The sequence below is a fragment of the Carcharhinus amblyrhynchos genome, chromosome 4, assembly GCF_965287045.1.
Source record: "Carcharhinus amblyrhynchos chromosome 4, sCarAmb.v2.hapA, whole genome shotgun sequence".
NCBI classification, from domain to species: Eukaryota; Metazoa; Chordata; class Chondrichthyes; order Carcharhiniformes; family Carcharhinidae; genus Carcharhinus; species Carcharhinus amblyrhynchos.
Genome location: NC_137327.1, coordinates 1795327 through 1811619, shown reverse-complemented (window position 1 = coordinate 1811619; position 16293 = coordinate 1795327). Strand labels below are relative to the sequence as shown.

Here is a 16293-nt window from a genome sequence, read left to right as displayed (position 1 = left end):
CCCAGGGCATCCAGCAGGAACCTCCCTTACCCACGCTGCACCCACTCACCTTTTGCTTTCTTCTTGTATTGCTGTGGCGCTGTCCAGCCGTACAGCCCATCATTGGGCTCTTCCTCTCTCAGCACCGTATCATACTGTGATAATGTATCCCTGGCATAAATATCATCATCATCTTCCTCAAGAGCGCCCACACCGAATGCCTTTCAAATAAATAAAAAGAACATGACTTTTTATGTGGCATTTTGGTGCCTGAGCTGGTCGCTTTGCCAGGATTCCAGACACTTTTACAAATGGGCAGCACGGTAGCACAATGGTTAGTACTGCTGCCTCACAGTTCCAGGGACCTGGGTTCAATTCCTGACTTGGGTCACTGTCTGTGTGGAGTTCTCCCCATGTCTGCGTGGGTTTCCTCCAGGTGCTCCTGTTTCCTCCCACAGTCTGAAAGACGTGCTGGTTAGGTGTATTGACCCAAACAGGGGCTGGAGTGTGGCAACAAAGGGAATTTCACAGTAACTTCATTGCAGTGTTAATGTAAGCCTTACTTGTAACTAATAAATAAACTTTAAACTTTTCAAATGATGGAACTGAAGCCTCAGTAAAATCAGTCAGTGCGAATCTACCTGGGTCCCCTGTAAGTGGGCAGGTGGGGGGACCTAACAATATAATTCATTAAAAGCAAAACCTTTAGGAGCATCTTGAGGGTGAGAAAGGTGTTTTTACAAACCATCTTTCCCAACCCCTCACTGCCCTGCTTGTTCACACTGTTTGTCCAACCTACAGCATTGGAGGAACAGAAATCCTAGTGCATCCCTGAATTCCTCCAGTCTCCCAAAGGCTGCCATGCATTCATTTCTTTAGAAGTAGGGGCAAAAGCCAGTTGTATTCATAGTTCACCTGCCCAGTGATGCCGAGTTTTCTCCCCTTGCTGGACTGCACATCGCCCAGTAGGGTGCTGGACCTGTCGGAGTCTGTGTTGAACATGTTAATGGACTCCTCTCTTGATGCTCCATACAAAGCCCTGCGAGGATCGATCCCACTGTATCCAATTCCATGCCGGTCGTCCTTTGGTGTGAAGTCCATCATCATCACGTCTTTTGGTGCAAAGGTGACGTTTTCAGGCTGATACTCATCCTCTTCCTCCTGGAAGAAAAACAAAACTTAACACTTGGGTTCCCCTTAAATTACCTCAGGGTTTTAAAGTTATGACATGACATTAAAGACAGGGAGAATTTTGGTACAAAATGCTTTTGAGCATTTTGGAATGGGAGGAGGTTATTGAGCCCCTGGAACTTGTAGCGCCATTCAATTAGATTATGGTTAAACTGCACCTTAATGTTACTCACCAGCCTTGGCTCGCTGCCTCTCAATACCCTTCCATATTGGTTGTGAAATCTGTAACTGAGCTTCATCTTTATCTGCTTTCTGGGGGGATTTTCATTCTTCTTTGTCTGACAAAGAGCTTCCTGATATCGCCTTGTTTTAATTTATTTGTGGGACATGGGCATTGCTGGCTGGCCGGCCAGCATTTATTGCCCATCCCTAATTGCCCTTGAGCTGCCTTCTTGAATCGCTGCAGTCCACATGCTGTGGGTTGACCCACAATGCCATCAGGGAGGGAATTCCAGGATTTTGACTCAGCAACACGAAGGAATGGCAATATATTCCCAAGTCAGGATGGTGAGTGGCTTGGAGGGGAACTTGCAGGTGTTCCCATTTATCTGCTGCCCTTGTCCTTCTAGATGGAAGGGTTTGGGTCATGGGTTTGGAAAGTGCTGCCTAAGGAGCTTTGATGAATTACTGCAGTGCATCTTGTAGATAGTACACAGTGCTGTTACCGATTGTTGGAGGGAATGGATGTTGGCGGATGTGTTGCCAATCAAGTGGGCTGCTTTGTCCTGGATGGTGCTGAGATCCTCGAATGTTGTTGGAGCTGCACCCATCAGGCAAGTGGAGAGTGTTCTATCACAATCCTGACTTGTACCGTGTAGATGGTGGACAGACTCTGGGGAGTCAGGAGATGAGTTATTCATAATAAGAACTAGGAGCATGGGGTAGGCCATCTGGCCCCTTGAGCCTGCTCCACCCTTCAATAAAATCATGACTGATCTTTTTGTGGACTCAGCTCCACTTACCCACCCACTCACCATAACCCTTAATTCCTTTGCTGATCATCAGAGTATTTCTACCTCTGAACTGCTCTTGTAGCCATTGTGCTGAATGGCCTCACTATAAATACTATCACATATTAAACTGATCTTTCTTCACACCATATCTGTAACTGTAACACTGTATTCTGCACCCTCTCCTTTCCTTCTCCTCTATATACTCCATGAACAGTATGTTTTGTTTGTATAGTGCACAAGAAACAATATTTTTCACTGTAACCCCAATACATGTGACAATAAATCAATTCTTATTCTGGAATCCTCAGCTGAGGAAACAGTTTCCTGATACTATCAAGTCATTTAATAATTTTGAACAATCAGTCCAGTCAATTGGAGTCTCCTCCACTCCAGGGATTACAATCTAAGTGTCTGCAACCTTCCTCAGAATTTAATCTGTTTTGCTTCAAACATCATTCTGGTGACTCTCCATTGCACCCCCTCCAGGGCCAATATATATTCCTTCAACTACTGAGCTCAATACAGAATTCTAGACCGATCCTAACCAGACCTTTGTAGATCTGGAAAATAACCTCCACCTCTTTGTATTCCTGTCTCCTTGAGATAAGGCCAATATTCCATTAACCCCTAATTATTTTTTGCACCCTTCCTCGAGCTTTTAGTGACTTTTGGACTTCTTAGCTCTCCCAGTCCTTAACTTCTACCATTTAGATAATAACCTGTTCGATTTTTCTTAGGTCAGTGGATGAATTTACACTTCTCCACATTGAACATACATTAAGATCACACAGCGGAGCCCTGCAGGGAATGAAATGCTAAACTATTAAAAATGGGAAATCGTGAAGTTCAGGCACACAAGAGTTAGGACTCTGCAACATACCTCTGATCCATTCAAACCTTCATCAGGCAAGGAACACCCATACACTCTCACACCTGTACCTGCGTGTTCAAACAAAACAGAAGCAGTAAGCACAAGTCTTACAGTCGCTCTGGCAATGTTTTATGTATTACGTAGACAGTAACTGGACAACAGATGAATTGGGGACCCAGAGTGATCACCGGGTCTGTGGCAAGCTGGCAGAGTCCAGCGCAGGCTGCGGTGCTACAATGAGCCCAATCCCTGGGGCAGGAGAAAATCAGGTGGAGTTCCTACTCCTGATCATAATTTTTTTACTTTTAGAAATGGGTAAGAAATGCAGACTACACCAGGCACCATAAATTTAAGATGGTCACTGATAAATCCAATAGAGATGGAGGAGAAATCTCTTTAGTGAGGGAGAGAATGAATTCTTTACCAGAGGGAGTAGTTCAGGTGGATGGCAGAGATACTTTTTAGGGAAGCTGGATAAACATGAGAGAAAAGGAATATTGTTGAAAAGAGAGACATGATGTCAAAGGTTCTTGTCCTGCCCTCATCAGGGCAGAGTCATTGATAGGTTAAGTGAATGTGTACACTACAGGAAGGACGTGAACGCATGGGAGAGAGTGTGGAAGAGGTTTACAAGAGTGGCCCCAGGAGTAAGAAATTCAGTTATGAAGGACAGATTGGAGAGGATGGGACTATTTTCCTTGGAGAGAAGAAGGTTAAGAGGAGATTTGATAAGAGATGTTCAAAATTACGAGGGGGCTGGAGAGAGTAGACAGAGAGAAACTGTTCCTGCTCGTAAAAGGATCAAGAACAAGATGGCACAGATTGAAAGGGGATTTGTAAAAGAAGCAAATGTGATGTGAGAAAGATCTTTCACACAGTGAGCAGTTTGGAATGTTCTGCCCGGAAGGGTGGTGGAGGCAGCTTCAATCAGGCATTCCAGAGGGTGGTAGAATTTACTTGAATAGAAACAATGTGCAGGGGTACAGGGAAAAGACAGGGCAATGGCACTGAGTCATGATGCTCGTTCGGAGAGTGGGTGTGAACATGATAGACTCCTGCACCATAGCAATTCTGTGATTCTACTTGAAACATTAATTCCGTTTCTCTCTACAGATCCTGTCTGACTTGCTGAGTATTTCCAGCATTTTCTGTTTTTATTTCAGATTTCCAACATCTGCAGTATTTTGTTTTCCTGTCATCTTCCTGTGTTCAGAGCTCACTTCAATGCCCTAACAGTGTGAATTATTCACTCCTGCAGCCATGCACTCACCATCCACATGTTCCTCCATTTTACCTGTCCAATCAGTAGTACAGAGAGCAATCCAGAGATTAGCACCATTGGGGGTTGTTTATCAGTCTAGTGCTTAAATCCTCATACAGATTTCTACTTGCCAGCTGTAGCTCAGTGGATAACACACACTGGAGTCAGAGGGTTGTAGGTTCAAGTCCCACTCGACAGACTTGAACACACAATCCAGGTTGACACTCCCAAAGCAGCAAAAGGAAGTATTGCATTGTTTGAGGAATTGCCTTTTGAGTGAGACACTAAAAGAAGACCCCATCAACTTCTTAACGTGGATTTAAAAGTTCCATGGCACTATTTTGAAGAACAGGGGAGTGTGTATCCTGGTCAATATTTATCCCTCAATCAACATTGCTAAAACAGATTATCTGGTGAATATCACATTGCCATTTATTGGAGTTTGCTCTGCAGAAATGGCTGTCACACTTTCAACAATTCAACAGTGACTAGACTTCAAAAAGTACTGATTTTGAGTTTAAAGCTAAAGAATGTCTTGAGGATGCAAAAGGTGCTACAGAAATGCAACTTCATTCTTACATTTATCACCTTGTGTTTTGGAACTAGTCTGAAAATGAACAGTGATATAGGGGTATTTCTTACCAGATTGCTGTCTTTGAGACTTCCTCTTCACACGTGGTCCAAGCCCTTGTCCTTCCTTCCAGCCCATTTTCCGCAATAATTGCACACCAATTGTTATCCTAGATGGGAGTGTGGACACATTACATTCTAGAATTAACTCACAGGTAACCATTAGCCAGGTCATGAGTGTCAGTGACAGTGAACCACTGATCACTGCAACACACCAGACCAGAAGTTAATCAGTCTGCCCCACAGGAGGAGAACATTGCTTGCCTTCTTGCTCTCCAACTCCCTGTCCTGCTCCAACAGACAATCCTCCAGTGCTGCTCCAGTTTGAGAACACGTTATAAGAGCTTTGAAACGTAAATCACTCAGGCCTCAGCTATGGAGGAGCGTGCTGAATTTCAGTGGTGTGGATTTTGCTGAACAAGCTTTACAGTAACACCTTGGGAACACAGTAAGTGACCAAGAGACGCCCCCACCTTCCCAAAAGACACACAAACTCATGATCTCCAGAGGCACATCCTGCTCAAGATTAGGGTAACTTCAATATGAACAAGATTATAATTCCAGAGTTCCCTCCCTTCTTAGTATTACAATCTCTGAAATGAAATTAATTCATTTATTTCAGTGCCTTTGAGGGATTGGGTGCTAAATGCAGCCCCCTCTCTCACCACTTACAGCACACTCCAGCCTGGAAATGTGCTGGGTTCAGTCCTCAGTCTCAGGCAAGACTGATGTTCCCAACTGCACAGTTTGCAGGATGATATTAAGAGAAAATGCTGGAAAATCTCAGCAAGTCTGGCAGCATTCGCAAGGAGAGGAAAGAACTGACATTTCGAGTCCAGATGGTTCTTTGTCAAAGGGTTATACAGAATGATATTGTTCACTGCAGTGACCCCAGGGTTAGAGAGAGAGTATGGAAACAGTGTAGATGGGGGCAGAAAATTACAAGCTACACAAATAGATGAAGTTACTAGCTATATTAATAGATTAAGTGGATGCAGCAAATTAATTTCAATATAGGCATTTGAGAGATCATCCACTTTGGACTTAAATACTTCCTAAATGTTGAAAAGCTCGAAAGAGTGGAGGTCCAAAGAAACTCCGGGTCCAATCGCACAGATCATTAAAATGTTTGAACAGGTAAAGATGTCAATCAAAAAGGCTAAAGAAATGCTGGCCCTTATACCTAGAGCATGAGAAACAAGGGGGTAAATATACAAAGCCCTGGTTAGGCCACTTCTGGATTTACTATGAGCAGTTCTGGGTGCCACACTTCAGGAAGGATGTATTGGCCTTGGAGTAAGTGCAGCTGGACTTACTGGAATGATCCTTGGAAGGGTTAAATGATGAGATATCTCACAAATTAGGACAGTATCCCCTGGAACTTTGACAGTTAGGGAGTGATTTCACTAAAGTTTTCAAAATATCAAGCACAGCAGGCAAGGAGATACTATTTTCTCTGGTTGGAGAATCTAGAACTAGGGGACATTGTCTAAAAATTAGAGTCAGACTGTTCAGAAGTGAAATTAGATGTACTTTTTCAGACGATGGTTATTTGGAACTGTCTTGATAAATTGTAAATGTTAAGGGGTATGGGGTATGTGGAGGCACAGATCAGCTTTGATCTTACTGAATAGTGGAGCAGGTTTGAGGGTTTCAATTGTCTCATTATGTTCCTCCGTCTTCCTTTCTGTGTCCTGTGATTCCAGTTAGAGAAAGAGAAAATCACCCTGGTTCCTGCTGCAGATCACTGCTTGGTGATCTCTGCTGCAAATTGAGCTTACGTGGATGTTGAGAGAAGACAGTGCCCTCTCCACAGAAACCCAGGGACTGAATGGGTGTATAGATAATCTTACAACCTGACAAGCAGAGAGGGGCAGTGATTTCAAGGAATATGGGCAACAGCTGAAGGGAAAAGAAGCAAAGTAACAAATATCCAATGATTGGTCTCTTAGAACTTGCACTTTTTTTATACTCCAAGTACTGGTCTCAAAACTTATCCTTTTTTGTGAATCAGCCTCTCTCACTGTCAATGTGTAAACTCACAGTAGTTAACTGTAATGGGCTGTGTCTAACACGATCATTCAACTTTCTGGCTTTACATCATTCAAATCACTCTCTCTTTCTCGGGGAATGAGCCTTCAAAAAAAAACTTACAATCTCCCCATCCCACAAACAAAAAGCACCAATCCATTTAGAATCATAGGATCACAGAATCCCTACAGTGCAGAAGGAGGCCATTCAGCCCATCGAGTCTGCAGCAACAACAATCCCACCTGGGCCCTATCCCCTTAAATCCATGTATTTACCCTGCTAATCCCCCTGACACTAAGGGGCAATTTAGCATGGCCAATTAACCTAACCCACACATCTTTGGACCGTGGGAGGAAACCGGAGCACTCAGAGGAAACCCATGCAGACATGGGGAGAACATACAAACTCCACATAGACAGTGAGGCAAGCCGGGAATTGAACTCGGGTCCTGGCGCTGAGAGGCAGCAGGGCTAACTTTGTACTGATGTATTTGAAGTTTACAATTGTCATAAATACAACTGAAGTTTACAATGGTCATTTGTATTGAATTGTATGAAAATAAACAGATAAGAGAGGTGATGGCCCAGTGGTATTATTGCTAGATTATTAATCCAGAAACTTAAATGCCAGTTTGTACTAGTCTTGAGCAGAAACTGTTCTAGGGACCTGGGTTCAAATCCCACCACAGCAGATGGCGGAATTCAAATTCCATAAAAAATATCTGGAATTAAGAATCTATTGATGACCATGAAACCATTGTCGATTGTCAGAAAAACCCATCTGGTTCACTAATGTCCTTTAGAGAAAGAACTCTGCCAACCTTACCTGGTCTGGCCGATGTGTGACTCCAGAGCCACAGCAATGTGCTTGACTCTCGACTGCCCTCAGAAATGGCCCAGCAAGCCACTCAGTTCAAGGGCAATTAGGGATGGGCAATAAATCCTGGCCAGCCAGCAACACCCGTGTCCCACAAATTAATTTAAAAAGTAAAGAAACTTCTCTTTCATTATAAAATGTTTAAGTTTTGACAGGTGTCAACTATTTGAGCATTCCTGCCACCCCCCACCATGCTCCATAGAGACTGGACTGTCTGCAGCTCTTCACACAGTGTCCTCTTCACCAGACAGACAGAGCCTCTGTTACATGGAGTTAATTCAGTGGGTAATCTGCTCAAGACCAGCATAATCTGACACTTGAACTCTCCCCTAAATACCCCCTCTCACTTTGCTGGAGCAATCATGTCATCCAAGATAGTGGCCCCAGGAATGGGAGCAGCCACGCTTGCCAAAGCTCGTGACTTCTCCCGGATCTTGTCTTTAGCCTTCGAAGTGAAGTCATCTGTTGTCGTTATTCCTTTTGGTGCAATTCCATGCTCCTTGAGATCCTAAAAAAATTGATAAAAATCACAGAATCTTGCACCACCAAAAGAGGCCAATCAGCCCAACTTGCCTGTGTCAGCTCTGAAAGGTCTATCCAATTAAACCCACTCCTCTGATCACCTTCAAATCTTTGCTTTTCAAATATTCATTCAATCCTTTGTTGAATAATCTTCTGCTGCTCTTTCATTCGGTGCATTCCAGATTGTAACAACTTCCTTTATATTCGTTAATGTGATGTGGGCATCTCTGGCTAGACCAGTATTCATTGCCCATCTGTAATTGCCCTTGAGAAGGTAATTGGGGCTGGGCAATAAATGCTGGCCTAATCAGAGATGCCCACACCCGATGGACGAATAATTTAAAGAAACTGCTACAATTACTTTACTCACCAAATGAATAAAATTCTACTCATGTTGCCTGTGGTTCTTTTGCCAGCCACCTTGAATCTGTGTCCTCTGCTAACTGACTTTCCTTCTACTTAACCCCTCTCTGCTCTAAGAAGTGTCTCTTCACAAGTAAAACACTGACTGAAGAAAAGTGTGAGCGTTCCAAAGATCAAACTCCAACCCTCCCTCCATGTGGAATAGCCATTCTCCTACTGCCTGTTGACAGGGAGACCATGAAAGCAGTTTCATGGATCATCTCCACAAGATGCTGCCCTCTAGGCTCTGAACAGAACTGAATGTTGTCCTACACTCTCCAAAACACAACATGAAATACCCCTTTCTCAAACTCCTGAGCACACTCTGCACACTACTTCAACATCGCATATCTGTGCACTGAATTGATCTAAACATGACCATCCACCCACCAGCACAGATCAACAAAACTCAATGTACCTCTTCATCCATGAAGTGTTCTGGACTGAAAAGCTGCATCTCTGCCTTTTGCTGCCGTGAAGATATGAAGGTTGAAGGCGTCCATCCTACAGACAGAGTAACACCATCAGTGAACCAGTTGGGTTTTTACAACAATTGAGAATAGCTTTCAATTCCAGATTTTATGAATTTAGGTTTTTTGAAAAGCCATCACACAACACCTGGGTACAGAATTCCTTTCCCTTTAAATTGATGGAGTGGTTCATTTGTTTGCTGCAATTTGCTTAGCGTCTCTGTTAAAAAAAATGGCTACAGGAGCTTAGAAAACATTTGTAGCTTAAAGCCAAGGACTTTCACTTCAAGGAAACATCTCTTACCTTCTTTTGATCCCACTGAGTTGAAATAACCAGCGGAAAATCCCCCTGTGAATGCCCCATGAAAGCGTTTGTACCTCCCCTTCTCATCCTTGACAGTCTGTTCCTGCAGAGGAACTGGTTTCTTCGTTGATTCATCTTAGAAACAAAAAGTTGACGTTAAAACTTCACAAGTCTTAATTCAATCGTTTCATAAGAACATAAGAAATAGGAGCAGGAGTAGGCCATCTAGCCCTTCGAGCCTGCCCTGCCATTCAATAAGATCATGGCTGATCTGTCATGGCTCAGTTCCACTTTCCCGCCCTCTCCCCATAACCCTTAATCCCCTCTCTTATCAAGAACCCATCAACCCGCTTCTTAAAAATATTTAGCGAGGCAGCCTCCACCACTTCAACGGGCAGAGAATTCCAGAGATTCACCACCCTTTGAGTGAAGAAGTTCCTCCTCAACTCCGTTCTAAACCGCCTCCCCTTTATCTTGAGGCTGTGCCCCCTAGTCCTACTGTCTTTTTTGAGCGGGAAGAGTCTCTCCACCTCTATCCTATCCATCCCATTCATCATCTTATACGTCTCAATGAGATCTCCCCTCATTCTTCTAAACTCTAACGAGTACAAGCCTAGTTTATTCAGCCTCTCCTCATAGCTCAATCCCCTCAACTCCGGTATCAGCCTAGTAAACCTCCTCTGCACTCCCTCCAGGGCCAAAATATCCTTGCGCAGGTGCGGCGCCCAAAACTGCACACAGTACTCCAGTTTCACTCCCTACTGACCATGACCCACTGACTCTAGTCCAGATTATATCAAATCTCACTGAGGAACCACAGCCCTCACCTCTCCAAAATCACCAATGTTCACATCTTTTTGACTCTACCCTTTGGTTGTAGACAGGCTCTCAGTTTCAGACCTGTCCTCAGCCAAATGTCCTCTTCAAGTTTATCTCATTAATGAGAAACATCGGTCCCTCCATTAGTTGGTAATCTGTATAATTAATCCTCTTCCTTCACACTGCTTTACAAAGCTAACAGAATGTTATGATTTATCATAAGGGAAATTAATTATAAAAGTAGGGAGGTTAAGCTTCAGTTATACAGTGAGATCACATCTGGAGCATTGTGTACAGTTTGGTCTTATTTAAAGAAGGATGTAAATGTATTGGATGCAGTTAGAAAAGGGTTATCAAACTAGAAATCATAGAAACCCTACACTACAGAAAGAGGCCATTCAGCCCATCAAGTCTGCACCGACCACAATCCCACCCAGGCCCTACCCACATAACCCTACATATTTACCCACTAATCCCTCTAACCTACGCATCCCAGAACACTAAGGGCAATTTTAAGACAGACAATCAACCTAACCAGCACATCTTTGGACTGTGGGAGGAAACCGGAGCACCTGGAGGAAACCCACGCAGACATGAGGAGAATGTGCAAACTCCACACAGACAGTGACCCGAGCCGGGAATTGAACCCAGGTCCCTGGAACTGTGAAGCAGCAGTGCTAACCACTGTGCCACCGTGCCTCCCGCGGTAATACCTGCAGTAGGCAGGTTGAGGAGAGGTTGGAGAGGCTAAGTTTGTATCCATTGGAGTTTGCAAGAGTAAGAGGCAACTTGATTGAAACATCTAAGATCCTGAGGGATGTTGACAGGGTGGGTGTGGAGAGGATGTTTCCTGTTGTGGGAGAATCTAGAACTAGAGGTCACTGTTTAAAAATAAGGGGCACTATTTAAAACTGACTATTGTAGATTTTTTTTCTCTCAGGGAATTAAGGCCTTTTGCAGATCTCTTTCTGAAAAGGATTTTGAATATTTTTTAGTGAATAAGTGGATAATTAGTATCCACTTCATCCATAATTAGTAGATATGAATATTAGTGAATATGGAATAATCCATAATTAGGGAATAAAATGTACCACTACACATTTATCCGGGTTGAAGTCAATCTGCCACTTCTCTGCCCAGTCTTGCATCCTATCTACGTCATGCAGAAACTTCTGACATCCCTCCAAACTATCCACAACACCACCGATCTTTGTGTCATCAGCAAACTTACCAACTCATCCCTCCACTTCCTCATCCAGGTCATTTATGAAAATCACAAACAGCAAGGGTCCCAGAACAGATCCCTGGGGCACTCCACTGGTGACCGACCTCCATGCAGAAAAAGACCCATCTACAACCACTCTCTGCCTTCTGCAGGCAAGCCAGTTCTGGATCCACAAAGCAACATCCCCTTGGATCCCATGCCTCCTCACTTTCTCAATAAGCCTTGCATGGGGGACCTTATCGAACGCCTTGCTGAAGTCCATATAAACCACATGCACCACTCTTCCTTCATCAACGTGTTTAGTCACGTTTTCAAAAAACTCAACCAGGCTCGTAAGACACGATCTGCCTTTGACAAAGCCGTGCTGACTACTTTTGATCATACTATACTTCTCTAAATGTTCATAAATCCTGTCTCTCAGGATCTTTTCCATCAACTTACCAACCACTGAGGTTAGACTCACTGGTCGATAATTTCCTGGGCTATCTCTATTCCCTTTCTTGAATATAGGAGCCACATCCGTAATCCTCCAATCCTCCGGAACCTCTCCGGTCCCCATCGACGATGCAAAGATCACCGCCAGAGGCTCTGCAATCTCTTCCCTCACCTCCCACAGTAACCTGGGGTACATCCCATCCGGTCCCGGCGACTTATCCATCTTGATGCTATTCAAAAGCTCCAACACATCCTCTTTTTCAATGTCCACACATTCAAGCTTTTCAGTCCACCGCAAGCCTGCACTACAACCACCAAGATCTTTTTCCACCATGAAAAATACTGAAGTAAAGTATTCATTAAGCACCTCTGCCATTTCTACCGGTTCTATACAAACTTTCCCACCATCACATTTTATAGGTCCTATTCCTTCACATCTCATCCTTTTACTCTTCACAGAGTTGTAGAATGCCTTGGAATTCTCCTTAATCTTACCTGCCAAGGCCTTCTCATGACCCCTTCTGGCTCTCCCAATTTCCTTCTTAAGTTCCTTCCTACAAGCCGTATACTCCTCTAGATCCCTAACATTACCTACCTCCCTGAACCTTTTGTACACTTTTCTTTTTGACTAGATTTGTTACAACTTTGGTGCACCACGGTTCCTGTAACCTACCATAACCTCCCTGTCTCATCGGAATGTTGTCATGCAAAGCTCCAAACATTCCTTGAAAATCTGCCACCTTGCTTCAGTACATTTCCCCGAGAATACCTCCTTCCAATTTCCTGCCTGATGGCTTCATATTTCCCCTTATTCCAGATAAACATAGGAATATAATATTAAGGGTAAGACTCTTAGCAGTGTAGAAGATCAGAAGGATCTTGGGGTCTGGGTTCATAGGACTCTCAAATCGGCTTCGCAGGTAGAGGATGTGGTTAAGAAGGCGTATGGTGTTCTGGCCTTCATCAACTGAGGAATTGCGTTTAGGAGTCGGGAGGTAATGCTGCAGCTTTGTAAGACCCTGGTCAGACCCCACTTGGAGTACTGTGCTCAGTTCTGGTCGCCTCATTACAGGAAGGATGTGGAAGCCATTGAAAGGGTGCAGAGGAGATTTACAAGAACGTTACCTGGATTGGGTGGCATGCCTTATGAGGCTAGGTTGAGAGAGCTCGGTCTTTTCTCCTTAGAGAGACGAAGGATGAGCGGGGGTCTGACAGAGGTTTATAAGATGATGAGAGGTATTGATCGGGTGGACTCTCAGAGGCTTTTCCCCAGGGCTGAAATGGCTGCCACAAGAGGACACAGGTTTAAGGTGCTGGGGAGTAGGTACAGAGGAGATGTCAGAGGTAGGTTTTTCACTCATAGGGCGGTGGGTGAGTGGAATCGGCTGCAGTCGGTGGTGGTGGAGGCTGATTCGATAGGGTCTTTTAAGACGCTTCTGGATGAGTACATGGGACTTAATAGGATTGAAGGTCAATAGGTAAGCCTAGTAGGTAGAGATATGATCAGTGCAACTTGTGGGCCAAAGGGCCAATTTGTGCTGTAGTTTTTCTATGATTCTAAAGTTTATTTATTAGTCACAAGTAAGGCTTACATTAACACCACAATGAAGTTACTGTGAAATTCCCCTAGTCGCCACAGTCCAGCACCTGTTCGGGTACACCGAGGGAGAATTTAACATAGCCAATGCACCCATCCAGCACGTCTTTCACAAAGTGGGAGGAAACTGGAGCACCTGGAGGAAACCCATGCAGACAGCGGGGGGGGGGGCACTTGCAGAGTCCGCACAGATAGTGACCTGAGCCAGGAATTGAACCCAGATCCCTGGCGCTGTGAGGCAGCAGTGCTAACCACTGTGCCACCCCAAATATGATTAAATAGTGTGGCAGGCCTGAGGGGCTGAATGGCTTGCTCTTTTGTTGTATGTTCTTTTACCACCAAGACTTCCATCAAAAAGAAGTTATTCTGCTCCGTGCTTGATTTGGGAGAGCACAAAATCCTGTGGGTGAGGATAAAGACTCACTATCTTTTCAGTGCCACAAGGAGAGATGGAGATTGCCAACATTTGTCAAGGTGATGGGAGGCAGGGGTGGTGGTGGTTTAAGGTGTTTACTAGGATGATTTGGGGGGATTCTGCCACGAGTTATGAAAACTCTCCCAGGCCTTAAGTATGATCTGTTCTCCAAGGAGGTAATTACCCTCTCCCCTTGGGGTATTTATCCTCTCCCCAGGATTAGTTACCCTCTCACCCCTTTCTCCGAGGGTATTTACCCTCTCCCCATTTTCACCCGAGGGGTGTTTACCCTCTCCCCGGGGGTGTTTACCCTCTCCCCGGGACTGTTTACCCTCTCCCCGGGAGTGTTTACCCTCTCCCCGGGGGTGTTTACCCTCTCCCCGGGGGTGTTTACCCTCTCCCCGGGGGTATTTACCCTCTCCCCAGGACTGTTTACCCTCTCCCCGGGAGTATTTACCCTCTCCCCGGGGGTGTTTACCCTCTCCCCGGGGGGGGGGTATTTACCCTCTCCCCGGATCTGTTTACCCTCTCCCCGGGAGTGTTTACGCTCTCCCCGGGGGTGTTTACCCTCTCCCCGGGGGTGTTTACCCTCTCCCCGGGAGTGTTTACCCTCTCCCCGGGAGTGTTTACCCTCTCCCCGGGGGTGTTTGCGCTCTCCCCGGGGGTGTTTACGCTCTCCCCGGGGGTGTTTACCCTCTCCCCGGGGGTGTTTACCCTCTCCCCGGGGGGGGTATTTACCCTCTCCCCGGGGGTGTTTACCCTCTCCCCGGGGGTGTTTACGCTCTCCCCGGGGGTGTTTACGCTCTCCCCGGGGGTGTTTACCCTCTCCCCGGGAGTATTTACCCTCTCCCCGGGGGTGTTTACCCTCTCCCCGGGGGTGTTTACCCTCTCCCCGGGGGGGGGGGGGGGGGGGGGGGTATTTACCCTCTCCCCGGGGGGGGGGGGGGTATTTACCCTCTCCCCGGGGGTATTTACCCTCTCCCCGGGAGTGTTTACCCTCTCCCCGGGGGTGTTTACCCTCTCCCGGGGGGGTATTTACCCTCTCCCCGGGGGTGTTTACCCTCTCCCCGGGGGGGGTGTTTACCCTCTCCCCGGGAGTGTTTACCCTCTCCCCGGGAGTGTTTACCCTCTCCCCGGGAGTGTTTACCCTCTCCCCGGGGGTATTTACCCTCTCCCCGGGAGTGTTTACCCTCTCCCCGGGAGTGTTTACCCTCTCCCCGGGAGTGTTTACCCTCTCCCCGGGGGGGGTATTTACCCTCTCCCCGGGGGTGTTTACCCTCTCCCCGGGGGTGTTTACCCTCTCCCCGGGGGGGGGTATTTACCCTCTCCCCGGGGGTGTTTACCCTCTCCCCGGGGGGGGGTATTTACCCTCTCCCCGGGGGTATTTACCCTCTCCCCGGGGGTGTTTACCCTCTCCCCGGGAGTGTTTACCCTCTCCCCGGGGGTATTTACCCTCTCCCCGGGAGTGTTTACCCTCTCCCCGGGGGTATTTACCCTCTCCCCGGGAGTGTTTACCCTCTCCCCGGGGGTATTTACCCTCTCCCCGGGGGTATTTACCCTCTCCCCGGGAGTGTTTACCCTCTCCCCGGGGGTATTTACCCTCTCCCCGGGAGTGTTTACCCTCTCCCCGGGGGTATTTACCCTCTCCCCGGGGGTATTTACCCTCTCCCCGGGGGTGTTTACCCTCTCCCCGGGAGTGTTTACCCTCTCCCCGGGGGTGTTTACCCTCTCCCCGGGGGTATTTACCCTCTCCCCGGGGGTATTTACCCTCTCCCCGGGGGTGTTTACCCTCTCCCCGGGAGTGTTTACCCTCTCCCCGGGGGTGTTTACCCTCTCCCCGGGGGTATTTACCCTCTCCCCGGGGGTATTTACCCTCTCCCCGGGGGTATTTACCTTCTAGCGGTTCCAATGCGGAGCCGAAATAAACAAAATCCTCATCTTCGTCAGCCGCCATTTTGGACAGGCAGCGTCATAGGTCAGAGTTCACTGAGGGTCAAAGGTAACCAATCACAACTGGGAGCAAGAATAGGGAATCATAGAAGGTAATAATAGGGGAAACACAGGGGGTAATAATAGGGGAAACAGGGTAATAATAGGGGAAACACAGGGGTAATAATAGGGGAAACACAGGGGTAATAATAGGGGAAACAGGGTAATAATAGGGGAAACACAGGGGGTAATAATAGGGGAAACAGAGGGGGTAATAATAGGGGAAACACAGGGGTAATAATAGGGGAAACACAGGGGTAATAATAGGGGAAACACAGGGGTAATAATAGGGGAAACACAGGGGTAATAATAGGGGAAACAGG

At 46.3% G+C, this 16293-nt stretch overlaps 1 protein-coding gene across 1 annotated transcript in view; it reads right to left on the bottom strand.

The window, feature by feature from the left end:
* gpatch1 (G patch domain containing 1) overlaps window positions 1–15961 on the bottom strand; it is a 36936-nt gene extending 20975 nt beyond the window's left edge. The window contains exons 1-8 of the mRNA XM_080186660.1: window positions 15875–15961; window positions 9491–9625; window positions 9135–9220; window positions 8140–8300; window positions 4898–4995; window positions 3004–3062; window positions 895–1140; window positions 50–200 (exon numbers count right to left, since the gene is read on the bottom strand). Of these exons, the coding sequence (XP_080042786.1) occupies window positions 50–200; window positions 895–1140; window positions 3004–3062; window positions 4898–4995; window positions 8140–8300; window positions 9135–9220; window positions 9491–9625; window positions 15875–15935 (997 nt within the window). The 5' untranslated portion in view covers window positions 15936–15961. The remainder of the gene's footprint in view (window positions 1–49; window positions 201–894; window positions 1141–3003; window positions 3063–4897; window positions 4996–8139; window positions 8301–9134; window positions 9221–9490; window positions 9626–15874) is intronic.
* Between the last annotated feature and the right edge of the window lie 332 nt (window positions 15962–16293).